We start from the raw sequence: 14260 nt of genomic DNA on the forward strand, positions 1-14260 counted from the left end.
GTCTTGGAAGGACAGCTAGAATCCTCCTCATATATATAGTACAATTGTGCCTGGAGGGCTGGCCTTACATTATATATATACCGTACAATTGTGCCTGGAAGGCTGGCCTTACCCACGTCATCGACTGCCTAAAGAACAATCATCTGTCTTGGAAGGACAGCTAGAATCCTCCTCAGAAGCAAGCATGTTGAGACTTTGTCTTACTTAGGAATTGTCAGAGGAGACCAGTCCCTAGAGAAGGACATCATACTTTGTAAAGTAGAGGGGCTGTGAAAAAGAGGAAGACCTTTGACAAGATTGATTGACACCATGGCTGCAAAGATGGGCTCAAAAACAGTAATTCTTAGGATGGTGCAGGAGTGAGCAGTGCTTCATTCAGTTCACTGGGGGTCGCTATGGATAGGAACAGGCTTGATGGCACCTAAGGACAGCAAACAACTGTTTTTAAAAACAGTTTTATTGGTGCTTCATCCACATGTCACACAAGTCAATAGTTCAATCATTTCAAGAAGATTTATACAATCGTTACCACAACCCATTTTAGAACATTTCCTTCTTTCTTATACTCATTGTTATTCGTGTAATTATTTTTTAAATTGTGGCAAAAATATACACTAGCCAACATTCTGCAGTTCAACAGCGTCTTCATGTACAATCCAATGCCGTTGATTATGCTCTTGTTGTTGTACAATGGTTATTGATATCCTTTTCCAAATGATGACACCACCATTAACATAAACTCATGGTCCCTTAAGTAAAAACTTCCTCCTTCACCCATGGACAACTTTGATTGCTTTTTTATTTTTCTAAGAAGTTTGTTTGAAATAATATTGACATATCATACACTTCCATAACTGTATTGCTTTTAAAAGGTTTTATCTTCATCATCACCATCAGTTCTAATGCTCCCTCTACCTTCTCACATCCATTGTTTGCTCCCCAGTCCCCACCCCCCATCCCCGATCAAGAATTGCATTAGTAATTATATCTACTCATCCCCTCCTTCTGTGCCTCAAGAAGTGGGAAACCTAACAGAAACAATAAAGAACAAAAATGGTATGAAAGAAAAAGAAAATAACAACAACAACAATAATAATACAGATATTTAAATAAAAATAAAGACTAAGAAAGAAAACACCACCAGAAATATTTAAAAACACATAGAAGAAGTTCCTGTTGTAGACTAAGTGAAAAACATTTGAGCCTAGAGGAAATTCAGATTTGGTTAAGAAGGAGGTTAGTTGTCCAAATATCATATTATCCCATAATAGCCCAATTATTTAGTGAGGGTTACAAGACCATGACTAGGACGCTCATATTAAATGATCTCTTGCACAGTATCTAAGAAGCAGTTTTATTCTGATCACCAGGGTCACCATGCATCACAATGGACTCAATGACAGCTGGTTTGTTTGGGGGAATTGCTGGGTAGATAGATAGTCATGCCACCTGTGACCAGAGGACGGAGTCTTTGTGACACAGGGGTTTCTTATTAGGCTGCTACCCATGAGACCAATAGTTCAAACCATCAAGTGCTCTGGGGAGAAAGATGAGGCTTTCTGCTCCCTTAAAATGTACAGCCTCTGAAACCCCATCGGAGCGGGTGTATTCTGTTCTAAAGGGTGCTATGAGTGAAAATCTACTCAATGGCAGTGTGTGAGTGAGAATGAGCAGAGAGACTTGTTTTTCCTTTTCTGATCAGTATGTTTTTGTGTTAGTCTGGGTTGACTAGAGAAACAAATTCATAGAGACTCATCTAGGTGTAAGAGAGAACTTTATATCAAAGAGCAATTATCCATTAAGAACACAACCCAGCCCAGTCCAGACCAAGTCCTTAATTACCACATATTACCCCAGATGTCAATACTAGTCCATAAATTCCTCTTTAGAGTCATGCAGCCATGCATTGATGCTGAATGCAGGAAGATCACAGGCCAGTAGGGTGGGAAGTCCTGTGGATGCAGTGGTGGTGGAAGCATCTCAGCACTGGCGTGGGTCTCTACGTGACTCCTCCAGTTCTGGGGCTCTGGCTCCATCAGCATAGCTCCATATGGTTGGTCATCAGGAAGATGAAGCAGAGAGTGTCTCTCACATCCAGGGAGGAATACAGCAGCTCCCAGAATCCTCAGAAGGCCATGCCCACAGAGGGGCCTCATTTGCTATGGCCTCATAGACAGGTTAGACTCCACCCTTTTGCAAGTTGACAGGAGATTATGTAACTACCACAGTTTTATTTCTGTTTCGTGTTTTATTTCATTGGCTATACACTTCAATGTGATGTCGAATAGGAATGAGAAGAATGAACATCGTCATCTTGGTCTTATTCTTAGAAAAGCCATTTTTCGCCATTTAGCATAATGTTAGCATAAAGGAGGATTTGTTTGCCTGGAAGCTTCACTGAAACCTGTCCAGGCTCCCAGCAACAAGCAAGCCTTCATAGACAGACAAGTGGTGGCTGCATTGGGTTGTCTTGGTTGGAATTGAACCTGGATCTCCTTCACAGTACGGGAGACTTCTATTGCTGAACATTTGAAATCAGGAATCTGAGTGAGATGACCATGGGCCTTGGGTGTAGGTTGAGAAGCATTGCGTAGTCTTAAAGCCCCAAAGGCAAAAGTTTATTACAATGGGCACAGAGGAACTAGTTTAAATAGCTTAAAAGCTTATTACAATGGGCACAGAGGAACCAGTAATATAACTGAGTGAAAAGACAGCCTGAACTTGCATATGAGCAGTGGATGGTCCGTTCCACAGTTTTGGCCTTGTTTTGACTACTGTTCTTGAGTTTCTCCATTCTATCACTTTCTCTGTTTTTTAAATGAAGGAGAACATTTATTACGTCTCAAAAGTTAGTCAACACAAAGATGCAAACACATCACCCAGAAGAGGGAGGCCATTAGCAGGAGGTTAAAATGACATCAGAGGGTTCACTATGGGAACGATAGATTAATAGGGCATGGGAAGGCAAAGCAAACTGTCACAAAAGCATGACTGGTGCCTGGCAAAGACATCACAATGACAGATGGGACTACAGAGACAGGAATAGGGCATGTACATCATTAAACAGAGGATTTAGAAGATTGGTTCAAAGCCTTTCAACCAAGGACTTTCAACTCATGGTTCATGAGAATTGGACCCACTCTACTGTCCCCAGTATAGCGACCTTCATCAAGAACACATCTGGGTCAGTGCCTATGGGACACACTTCCTCCACCCCACCACTGGACTGACCAGAAAGGTGGGAAGCAATCTACTCTCCCAGGAACTCTGCCTAAGGTCAAGATCGTCTCCATCCTTGGTTAGGGATCAGAAAGAATTCAACGGAAGCTTCATCTATTTGGGGACGCTGAAAAAGGATTTTGATCCATCACTGCTATCGTTTGCCCTTTATAAAAAAAATTAATCATTTTACTGAGGGACTTTACAAATCTTATAACAATCCGTCATTCAATTGTATTAAGCAACTTGTACCTATGTTTCCATCAACATTTCCAAAACATTTTCTTTCTACTTGAGCCCTTGGTATCAGCCTCTGCAGAAGGCTGTGATCTTCCTCCTTGTCTTTCCCCTCCCTCCTCCACCCTCCCACCCTTGTGAACCCTTGAAAAATTATACATTATTATTGTTATTTCATGTCTTACACTGTCCCTTCACGCACATTTCTGTTATTCTACCCCTAAGGTGTAGGCTATATAGCCAACCTTGTTGTGGGTTCCTGTGAGATACAGAAAGGTTACTCTCCAGGTTGTCCCCCCATATTGTAAGGTAAACTGAGGCATGAAGGGATGGACAATAATAGCTGACAGGACAAGGGAGAGCAGAAACAGCAGTAGCTTTATTAGAAGGAAGTTCCTGGGTGCTCGCTTCGGCAGCACATATACTAAAATAGAAGGAAGCCCCTGGAAGAGGTTCTGTGGGCCCAGGGAAGTCGCACCCAGCAGTAGGGGACTTGGGTTTTTAGAGGGGTGTAAGAATGTCCAGAATGTGTGGCGATTAGCAGATGGGGTCTGGGCACTCCAACAATCGTTTGTTGACTTCTTGCGGCTTCCTTTGTACTCAGAACATCTGGTCTCATTCCCTGGTACTGGTTGTCTTATTTTGCCCTTTTTGTTCTGGCTTGCTTTCAGTCTTGTGGGGGTATTCAGCCCTTGCTTTCCCGCCCCCGTCCAGACACATATCATATGCCGAACCTAAGACGCTGCTTGCTATCACATGGTTAACGACTATACACGTGGAGTTATCTCCTGAGGGTTATCAGCCATGCAATCCTTCCTCTAATCATTATTGTTGAAATTTCTTTGATCATGCAGGCTGTTGTGTTTCTCCCATGTGGACTTAGCTAAAACCTCATGGAGATGGCTGCTCATTTGAAGACAAGCCTTAACGCCCCAGACACTAGCCTTTCTGGTAGCCAGGCACCATCTGATTTCTTTGCCACACTTTGCTCTGCACCCATATCTTCAGTGCTCTCTTTGTGAAGGTTAATATTGAGCAGGACCACATCCCAAGAATATATTATTCTTAAATTAGGGCTGTAATTAAATGAGAGCTCAAAATCCCTAATATATATATATATATATATTCTACTGTACAGGCAACATTTTCAGCCTCTGGACATATTATCTCTTCCCACAGATGTAGTCAATTTGATTCCTGTATATTTATATATATATATTCTACTGTACAGGCAACATTTTCAGCCTCTGGACATATTATCTCTTCCCACAGATGTAGTCAATTTGATTCCTGTATATTCCATATGGCCAACTCCACATATAGTGTTCCCACATATGTTGCTGTAAAAGGTCTATGAAAGGAACAAATTACTTGTTTCAAACTATCTCACTGCCTTCTCCAGCTTTGTTTTTTATTACCAATGCTGTATGTGTTAACCTGGGTACATTAGAGAAACAAATCCACAGAAATTCATATGTCTAAGAGAGAGTTTTCTATAAAGGGTAAGTGCACATCAAGAAAACATCCCAGCCCAGTGCTGTCCAAGCCCACAACTCCAACATTAGCCCATATGTCCGACACCAATCCAGAAAGTCCTCCTCCATCTCACAAAAGACACACAACGATGCCAACTGCAGGAGGAAAGCCGAGTCAGTGAATGTGTAAACACCTCAGTGCTGGCAGGGGCCTCCACACGGCTGCTCCAGCACCCAGAGATACATCGGGGTATGTCCATGTGGCTTACAGGGATGTCTTACAGCAAGTGAGCCTTGCCAGCTAAAGCAGGGAACTGGCTAAGGCAGCTGCACCCTGGTCCGACCATCACAAAGCAAGAGATCCGAGAACTAGAAAGGCGAGGCTCATCGAGCCATTTATTCTTCCACCCTTCAATTAATCCCACATGTGTTTATTGGCCATGTTGGCACAATAAACTTTAACTACCTCATCATATAACTTAAAAAAATCATTTTACTGGGGACTTTTACAACTCTTATAACATTCCATACATCAATAGTATCAAGTATTTGTATATATGTTGCCATCATCATTTCCAAAACATTTCCTACTTGAACCCTTAGTATAAGCTCCTCTTTTTTCCTCTCCCGCACCCATGCTCCCACCCTCATGAATCCTTGATCTATTATATATCATTATTGTTTCATATTTTACACTGTCTGTTGCCTTCTTTCACCCATATTTCTGTTATCCATCTCCTTCGGGGGAGGCGCTATGTATCCAACCTTGTGATGGATTCCCCTTTCTTCCCTTTCCCCCTTCCCAACCATCCCCTTAACTTCATGACATCACTACTCCCACTATTGTTCCTGAGGGGTTTATCTGACCTGAATTCCATGTGTTGGGAGTTCTTATCTGTACCAATGTGTGATCGCCAGTCTAGCTGGATTTGTAAGATAGACCTGGATCCGAGGCCATATGTTCTTTTATTTTTGGGGGGGTGGGGAGGCGTATATGTTCTAACCACTGTCCCTTCCTCTTTGTTTCCAAGGTTGGCATTCCAATCGCCAATATTTACCAATGCATCCCGACCACATGTTTGACGGATTTCAAACTGAAGAAGGTGGCAGAATTCTTCCATTTCTTCATCACAAGCTTGACTGGATCTTGTACAAGTCTGAGTAAGAGTGGTATTTGTTTGGGTCAGGTCTGGACCATGTAGCCACTTCCCCAAGCTCTCCCTTAAGATAGCCTGCTGGACTGTGCGGCCCCTTCCCACCACCTCTCAAGGCCAGAGTGGGACTGTGCAGTCCCCGCCTCCAGTGTTGCAAGGAGTTTATCTCTCCGGGCTGGGTCTGTACAGCCCCTTCCCTCAGTGTTCCAGGAGGATTTACTCACAGACCACATCCTGACTCAGACCCTGCATCTGCGGCACAAGAAGGCCTTCCTTCCCCTTAACAGCACACACGTCATTGACTCAAGCCCTATATATGTCCCACTGCCTCTGTCCAGCGCGATTTCCCAGACCTAACTCGTTGGGTCTCGGAACCTGCCTGGGGGCTCACAATGCCCCCATCCCTTTTAGTGCTCTCCTTTCCTCCCTGGGAGTTCTTTCCCTGCCTCAATAAAGCCTTTCTCAACTTCACATTCCTGGCTAAATTCTATCTCTGTTCTGCGCCTCCATCTCCAACCTTTCAGTATAGTATTAACTAGAGTGTCTTGTGGGTGGATAGACATTAAATTAACACAGATTTCATTATCCCCAAACAGATCTTGAAATATTCATTTGATTTTACACATGGCCCCACTTCTCTTCAATTGGTCACTGTCAGCAGAATAATACCCAGGCCTGTTTCACTCAGAATGGCCAGTACCAGTCCATGTCTGCTCACTGTGCCTACTGTGAAGATCCTCGTGCATTTCTTTTCCTTCTTGGTGATCTGAGTTTCCTAGACCCATGCCTCACATGTGCCATGTTCTGATTATTAGTGGACGTTCTCAGCAGTTTCCTCTCATTTTGAGTTGTGCCCCGTCAGCAAATGAAGGTCCCGAAAGCTTCACCATCCACGTCATGATGATCAACTCTGCTTTGAGGAGGCAGCTCTTCCTCTGTCTTGTTCTGAGGGCTCCTCTCTGGACTCTCTCTGAGGGGGTTCAGCTGAATTCATCTCTTTGTGGATTCATCAGGTCCTCAGACTCGGACAATCTGTTCATTCTTCATGGTCTGTTCTGTCCGGAAGCTCAGCTTCAACCTCTCCATCATGGATGATCCCACTGGTATTTGGAATACCACTGTCATAGTGCCAGGCACCACAGATAGAACACAAGTTACCACAGCATGACAAACTGAGGAGAGGAGTCCTCAACACTGCCCAGCAAGAGCAGGTGCCTGGGAAGCACATTTTGAATGAATCAAGGTAGAAAGATAATGGACACTTGAAGTAATGGACACCTTGAGAAGTAAAACGCAAGCCTGTATTGGGCACTCTGCCTTTGACAATAGGGGAGAGGTCAGATATAGCCATTCCATGCTGTTTGCTGAAAATTCATCCTTCACCCCAAATAGCAACAAAAACTTCCAAAATAATCAAATATTCCTGTGTAATTAAAGAAACACTCAAGGAGGACCAGCCCTCATAGCCGAATGAGTCCAAGGGGGTGGTTGCACAGTTGAAGGGTACATTAAAGAGACATCAGACAAGACCAAGCATGCTAGGGCTCACTTCTAGTTCTTCCAAAGCAGACCAGAACCAGAGTGAGGCAGTCATGTATTCTCTCACAAGCTTATATTATCTCAGCATGCAAGCCACAGTAAGCACATATGCAACTCTAAATCAGAGTTTTCCAAAGTGCTCTGGGAGGCACTGAAATGATCCAGGAAGGTTACAAATCAGATCATTACACTTTATCCAGAAGTATGGGCTATAGCATAACTTTTTCATTCCCAGGGCAGCACTGAGGAATTTTTTCTCTTTTTTCTGAAAAGGGTGTAGAAGGCCCAACAAATTTGGGCTCCAAAAGGTACCTAGACTATGCTCCAAATGGTATATAAAAGAGTTGGGGTTTTTTTAAAAAAAACTATTTGTAGCAAGTTGGATTTGGAACATTTTAGCAAAATAACATGGGGGGGGGGGATTTCAGCTACACCTCCAGGAGAAGGAGACTCCAACTTCACTCTCATTCGAGGCTACTTCTATGGGGCAGAAGTTAGCCATGCCTCCATCATCTAATCTTCTTTACTCTCTCCTGACACTGTCAATCCTACAGCTCTCAAATTCCCTGCTCGTTTAACAATTCATTGCCATGGCCACACATAAATCACAGACAATACTCCCAATTAGGGGTGGGAGGAGATTAGAGAAATTAACAAATTGCAGGTCAAAATCAGAAAACATTAAGGGTACAGTTCTTCTGTCCTCAGTGCCTCATCTCAGTCATGCCGGTAGGCATGTCTCTCTCTGGTCCTCAGTCTTACCCAGGTGGTCCCTTAGCCCCTGCTCTACTCAGGCTATGATTACAAAGCTCCTTCAACGCTGATAGATGCCCAAAGAGCAGCCCGGTCTCCAAACCAGCCTTCTGCAGCAGGGAATTCATTTAAGTCTTTCTGTGGGACAGAAAGCCCACATCTGTTATCCCACACTTCCACTGCTGCTCCCATTGTTCTGTGCAGGGACCCTGGTTGAGCTCCAGTCTTGTGATTCTTCATTCTCGGGGTTGTGAGATTCACGCCTCCTCCTTCTGAAAGGGCTCATTTATTTGCATGCTCCCCCCTAGTCCGTTGGTGCCAGTTGCAGTCTATGGACGGATGAGCCACGTCGTGTTCTTTCACGTCGCTGCCCCCGTCATTTCCACTTGTAGTTCCACGGAGCTCCTCATGCTGCGGACCCAGAAGCAACTTCATTGCTAATTACACCCGACATTCCACCAGCAACCCCAAGTGCATCTAGCATGTGAGCACTTGCTGCCGCCTCTACTGCTCACATCAGATGAAATCAAATGTCAATGTACTAAAGGCTACCCATAAGGACAAAGATTTTTAGACTAGGGAAAGTAGTTGAAAATCCATTGTCTTCAAGAGACAGCTAAAGTAAATTCAGTAGCCTAGGAAGAATTGAGGGAGCACATTGTAGAATACACTGACATAAAGAACATAACAAATGGGCATCACGCGGATCTTATTTAACTTCTCATCCAAACACACACACACACATTCACTGTCAAGTCAATGTCAACTCACAGTGTCGTTGTAGCACAGAGGAGAGCTTCCCCAGGGTGTTTCGAAGGCGGTAAGCTTTATGGAAGTTACTTTTATATCTTTCTTCTATGTAGAGGCTGGTGGGGTTGAATCACTGATCTTTAGGTTATAAGCCAAGCCCTGAACCATCGTACCACCAGAGCCCCTTGACATAAAGGTTGTTGGCTTAAATCCAAAAAGACAACCTTAAGAAAATCAGGCTCTTTCCATTATGGGTGGGATACTATTTAATATTAAGACTTTTCTTTTTATTCTTGTAAGACTTTTTACATTAACATGGTGGTTCCCTTAGTAATATTTATCAGTATAGGATAAGGATGTTTCCCTGAGTTTTTATGGGTGAAAGGGCATAAAGTCTAGGATTTGCTTTAAAATACTTGTTCTATTTTCCTAGCAGCACTGGTTGGGTGGCTGATAAGAACAGAAATGAACTGCCTCAGAATTCTAGAGGCTGGGAATCTGAATTGAGGATGTTGACAGGGCCATAAGCTCTCTGTCTTCTTGAGGGAAAGATTCTTCCAGCTCTGGTAGCTCCAGGAGTTCTCTGGTGGTCCTGGGTTTACAGGTGCATCTTCATATGGCATACGCCCGAGACAGCACCTCTGCACTCCTGGGTCTTCACCCTCCGTGTTAAGTGCCAGTGCTTGGTGTGGCTCTCTTGTCCAGAGTCGTTGTAATCCCCACCTTGGGTGGGGGTGGCGTTATTCGTTGCGTGTCATGGAGTCATTTCTAGCCCATTGCGACCCTATGCACAACCGAAAGGACACTGCCCTGTCCCGGGCCACCCTCACTGTAATAAGGTGTGGAAGACTCGGACTGGGGGATCGGTCCGTTTTGTCATTCTTCTGGGCATGAGAGCCATCTCCAAAGCAGGGAAAGAGGCATTCCAAGATCCAACAAGGAGAGCCACACGTGGAGCCACGGGAAGATCTCTGCCTGCCTTTGGGGAGGAAGAAGGGGCTGCCCCGAGCCGGAGAGACCAAGACAGAAGAGAAGAGCCGCTGAGAACTCAGAGGCAGAGTCATGGGCTTCCCAGCCTGTGGGAAAAGATCGAGGCCCAGGACCCCAGAGCTGAGACTGAGGACCAGAGACTTGGCTGTTGGCCGAGAGCAGGTGCTGGTCTGGACAAAAGCTGCATCCTTAAGTGTGCTGATCCTTGCTGATGGCAACCTGTCCACTTCCCCTATGAACTCCCCTAATCTTGAGTATCGTCTGCGTGTTCTGTGCGGTCATTGCAATGGACTATTGAACCGAGGAGAGAAGTAGATGCTGTGGCAGGGATGATCTCCCAAAGGCTGCTCCTCCAAGGGACCTGCGGTTCCTCCCTGTGCCTGAGATGGCGCTCACACGTGCTTTCGTCTTTCCGCAGACCCTACGGCCAAGGACACAGACGGTGTGACTCGGTTCACAGAATTCGTGAAGACCAAAACTCAATTCCACGTGAGCGGCACAGCAGACGACGCGCCCAGCAGACTGGGATGATCGGCACGGACGCGGAGGTCAGCGTTATCATCCATCACACGAGGAATGATGGGTGCGATGGCATGTTCACCGACTACATCTCAGGTTTCAATTTCATACTGCTAGGCATCTCTGGTTTTTAAAGTATTCTCATTGAGAATGAGTCCCAGACGTTAAAGTCCACCCTTGAAAAGTGTGCACAGCAGTGGCTTTCCCTATAATCATCGAGTTGCATGTGGATACACATGGTGACATCATCTCTCCTTCACATGCTCATGTCCTTCTCTGCGTGTCGTATGTTAAGAACTCGGTTTTCTCCACAGAGGTCTCAACGACTCTTCCGGGTGCCCAGTTCTACTGCACTGGTCGGCCTGCACATTTAGTCCAAAATCCACAGTCCTGGACCAGGATGCTGGAAAGAGGAGCGGGCAGGCCAGCCCCTGAGCCTACCTCACTCCTTCCCCTAGCCTTTTCCCTTGGGGGGTGGGGTGGTGGTGGTGGGAAGGTGGATATTGTAAGGTCAAGAGAAGATACTCAGTTCAGTCACCAGGCCAGGTGGGTGGCACACAGCAGCGTTTATTTCTTGCCTGGGTGCAGGCCGGCTGAGGCGGACCAGTGCATGAGCAGGGCTGAGGCTGTCATGTGCATGAGCCCCGAGCTCAGGGCCGGGTGGCCTTACACACTGCACAGAAAGGGGGAACGGGCCCGGCCCCTCTCGGCTGGAAACATGGACTCAGGTCTTCTTGCACGATCAGCATCATGATGGCTCCAGACAGTCATTTTGGGTCGTCATTGTTCGTGGATCGTGATTCCTTCATGGTCTTCAGGGTCCTTGGTTCGCTGGTCTTTGACAATGGTGCATTCTTTCCAGTTTCTGCAGAACTTTTCACAGGGTCCGCCTTGGGGCTGAACTTTATTGGGCAGGTTTGGGGTTAAACAGGGAGGCACTTTGGTCTTTAAGGACTCTCTTAAGTACTATAGGCTGCAGCAGAGCCCAGAGCTTGACTGTCCAGCGATTGCAGGCACACCAGGAGGGCAGGAGACCTATCAGGAAGGTCTAGGAAAGAGAAGCACCAGGGATCAGTGTCCTCCTCCCTCTTGGGCTTCTCAGCCCGCACCCTCGCTCAACCCAGCCCAGGATTGGAGGCTTGTCTCCCTTCCTGGAAGCCAGAGGACTTTGTGCGGGACACGTGCCCCCCCACCCCGGAAGCCAAGGGACGCACCTCCACAACATGGATGAGGCACCCAGGGGTGTGGGAGGAGAGGCCGAGGGTGTGCACCGCCTGCTCAGCCCAGTCTTGGGGACCCTTCACCAGCCATCCGGTTTTGATATTACAAGTCAAGTTTGTGGAGATTGGACCTGGGCTCACCGTCTGCAGGAAGGAAAGCATAAAGAAAAGCTCTTTCCTCCACTCGAGTACTCCCTCAATGCAAGAACACTGTTAAACTGACATTCCATGATGCTCAACTTCCTGACACACTGAAGACAAAGCGGGTGCATAAGCAAATGTAGCAAAGAAAGCTGATGGTGCCCGGCTATCAAAACAGATAGTGTCTGGGGGTCTCGAAAGCTTGAAGGTAAACAAGCAGCCATCTAGCTTGGAAGAAACAAAGCCCACATGGAAGAAGCACGCCAGCTTGTGTGATCACGGGGTGTTGAAGGGATGAAGTATCAGGCATGAAAGAACAAAAAATCCTATCATTGTGAATGAAGGGGAGTGGGGAGCGGGGACCCAAAGCCCATTTGTAGGCAACTGGACACCCCCTTACGGAAGGGTCGTGGGGAGGAGATGAGCCAGTTAGGGTGCAGTGTAACAGCAATGAAACATACAACTTTCCTTTAGTTCCTAAATGCTTCCTCCACACCCACTATCATGATCCCAATTCTACCTTACAAATCTGGCTAGACCAGAGGATGTACACTGATACAGATAGGAACTGGAAACACAGGGAATCCAGGATGGATGATCCTTTCAGGACCAGTGGTGAGAGTGGCGATACCAGGAAGGTGGAGGAAGGGTGAGGTAGAGAGAGGGAACCGATTATAAGGATCTACATATAACCTCCTCCCTGGGGGACGGACAACAGAAAAGTGGGTGAAGGGAGACATCGGACAGTGTAAGATACGACAAAATAATCACATATAAATTATCAAGGGTTCATGAGGGAAGGGGCAGCGGGAAGGGAGGGGGAAAAATGAGGAGCTGATGCCAGGGGCTTACGTGGAGAGCAAATGTTTTGAGAATGATGAGGGTAATGAATGTACAAATGTGCTTGACACAATTGATGTATGTATGGATTGTGATAAGAGTTGTAAGAGCCACCAATAAAATGATTTTTTTTTTAATAGAAAGAAAAGGTCTTTCCCCTTCTCTCTTTTGCTGAGCTCCCTCCTCCCTCCTCTGGACGCATCCCTCCCACCAGGGTCTCTGAGCTTCTATGCCCCTCCAGCGCCCCGCCCACTGGGAGGCCACGCCCCTGCCACTCCCACACCTGCACGGTGACACCTTCAGAGAGATACTCAGCGCCCACTGCAGCGGAGAATCTTTGCACGAAGGCCTGCGGAGGAGGAAGAGAGAGGGAGGGTCCCAGACCGTAAAGCCCACCCACCACCCAACACTGTCCACAGCACCTTTCCAGAGCACCGGTGCGGAAGCCCAGGGATCCTGGCCACACTGGTCACTGGGACACCAAATTGTCTCCTGGTTGTGACCCCTCCCCTGCTCCCACGGCCACGCCCTTCCCAGCCTGGCCTGTCTCCTGGTCTCTTCAACCCCAGGGGTTCGCTGGTGGCGGGCGGTGCCTTCTCTTGCCTCCCAGCCTGTTTCTCTTAAGATAAACCGTTCTGTGTACGTCCTACCCGTCAGGCTGTGCCTGAGACGTCTGCCCACCTCTGGATTACTTGCTGGGCTGCTAGTCTCTAGGTCGGCAGTGTGAAACCTCCAGCTGTACCAGGAGCGAAAGAGAAGATTTCCTGTTCCCAGAAGACTTAGTCTGGGAAACCCACAGGGGCGCTTCTACTCTGTCCTGTAAGGCCACTCGAAGTCAGAATCGACTCCATGACTGTGTGATTTGGATTCGATGAATCACCCAGATTCAGGTGACACTGAAGCCTTCCATCAAAAGTTGCTTTAGGGAGGTGCTGCTGGGAGCATGCCGGTGTGGACAGCCCAGGCCTGGACTGGGAGTGTGGGCTCTTGGTACCTTTGTGGCTGAGTAGGTGCCAAGGAATGGCCAGGGGTGGTTTTCACTCATAGAAGACACATTGATGATGATCCCCCTGTGCCTGGAGGAGAGAGCATTCTCTGGGGAGGAGTGACAGGCAGGCAGAGGGCAGGGGACAGGGGCTTTCCCCACCCCCACTCCTTGGGCAAAGCTCTTTAACTGGGACACATGAGAGGGAGGGGTGGAGACGTGGGCGGGGAGCTGGAGAATGGAAACGTCTGGAGGTTGGCACAGGACGCAGCCGGCTCCTACCTGGAGACCATTTGGGGCAGGACGATTCTGGTCATCTGAGGAAAAGAGGGGGAGGGGGTGTCTTCCCCTTTCCAGTGCCCTCACCCCGTTCCCTCCCAGGAGATCCTGCCCCACCCCTCTAGTGCAGGGTGTTCCGGGAGCCCCCCTGGATGCTCA

The 14260-nt window shown here is 47.1% G+C and overlaps 1 protein-coding gene across 1 annotated transcript in view; it reads right to left on the reverse strand.

The window, feature by feature from the left end:
• Positions 1 to 9814: 9814 nt before the first annotated feature.
• The window catches only part of LOC101646497 (very-long-chain 3-oxoacyl-CoA reductase-like), an 11740-nt gene continuing 7294 nt past the window's right edge, over positions 9815 to 14260 (reverse strand). The window contains exons 6-10 of the mRNA XM_045292676.1: positions 14105 to 14139; positions 13832 to 13913; positions 13121 to 13186; positions 11851 to 12000; positions 9815 to 11684 (exon numbers count right to left, since the gene is read on the reverse strand). Of these exons, the coding sequence (XP_045148611.1) occupies positions 11541 to 11684; positions 11851 to 12000; positions 13121 to 13186; positions 13832 to 13913; positions 14105 to 14139 (477 nt within the window). The 3' untranslated portion in view covers positions 9815 to 11540. The remainder of the gene's footprint in view (positions 11685 to 11850; positions 12001 to 13120; positions 13187 to 13831; positions 13914 to 14104; positions 14140 to 14260) is intronic.

This window comes from Echinops telfairi, unplaced genomic scaffold (assembly GCF_000313985.2).
Source record: "Echinops telfairi isolate 266 unplaced genomic scaffold, ASM31398v2 ScPeMD7_655;HRSCAF=1070, whole genome shotgun sequence".
Taxonomy (NCBI): domain Eukaryota; kingdom Metazoa; phylum Chordata; class Mammalia; order Afrosoricida; family Tenrecidae; genus Echinops; species Echinops telfairi.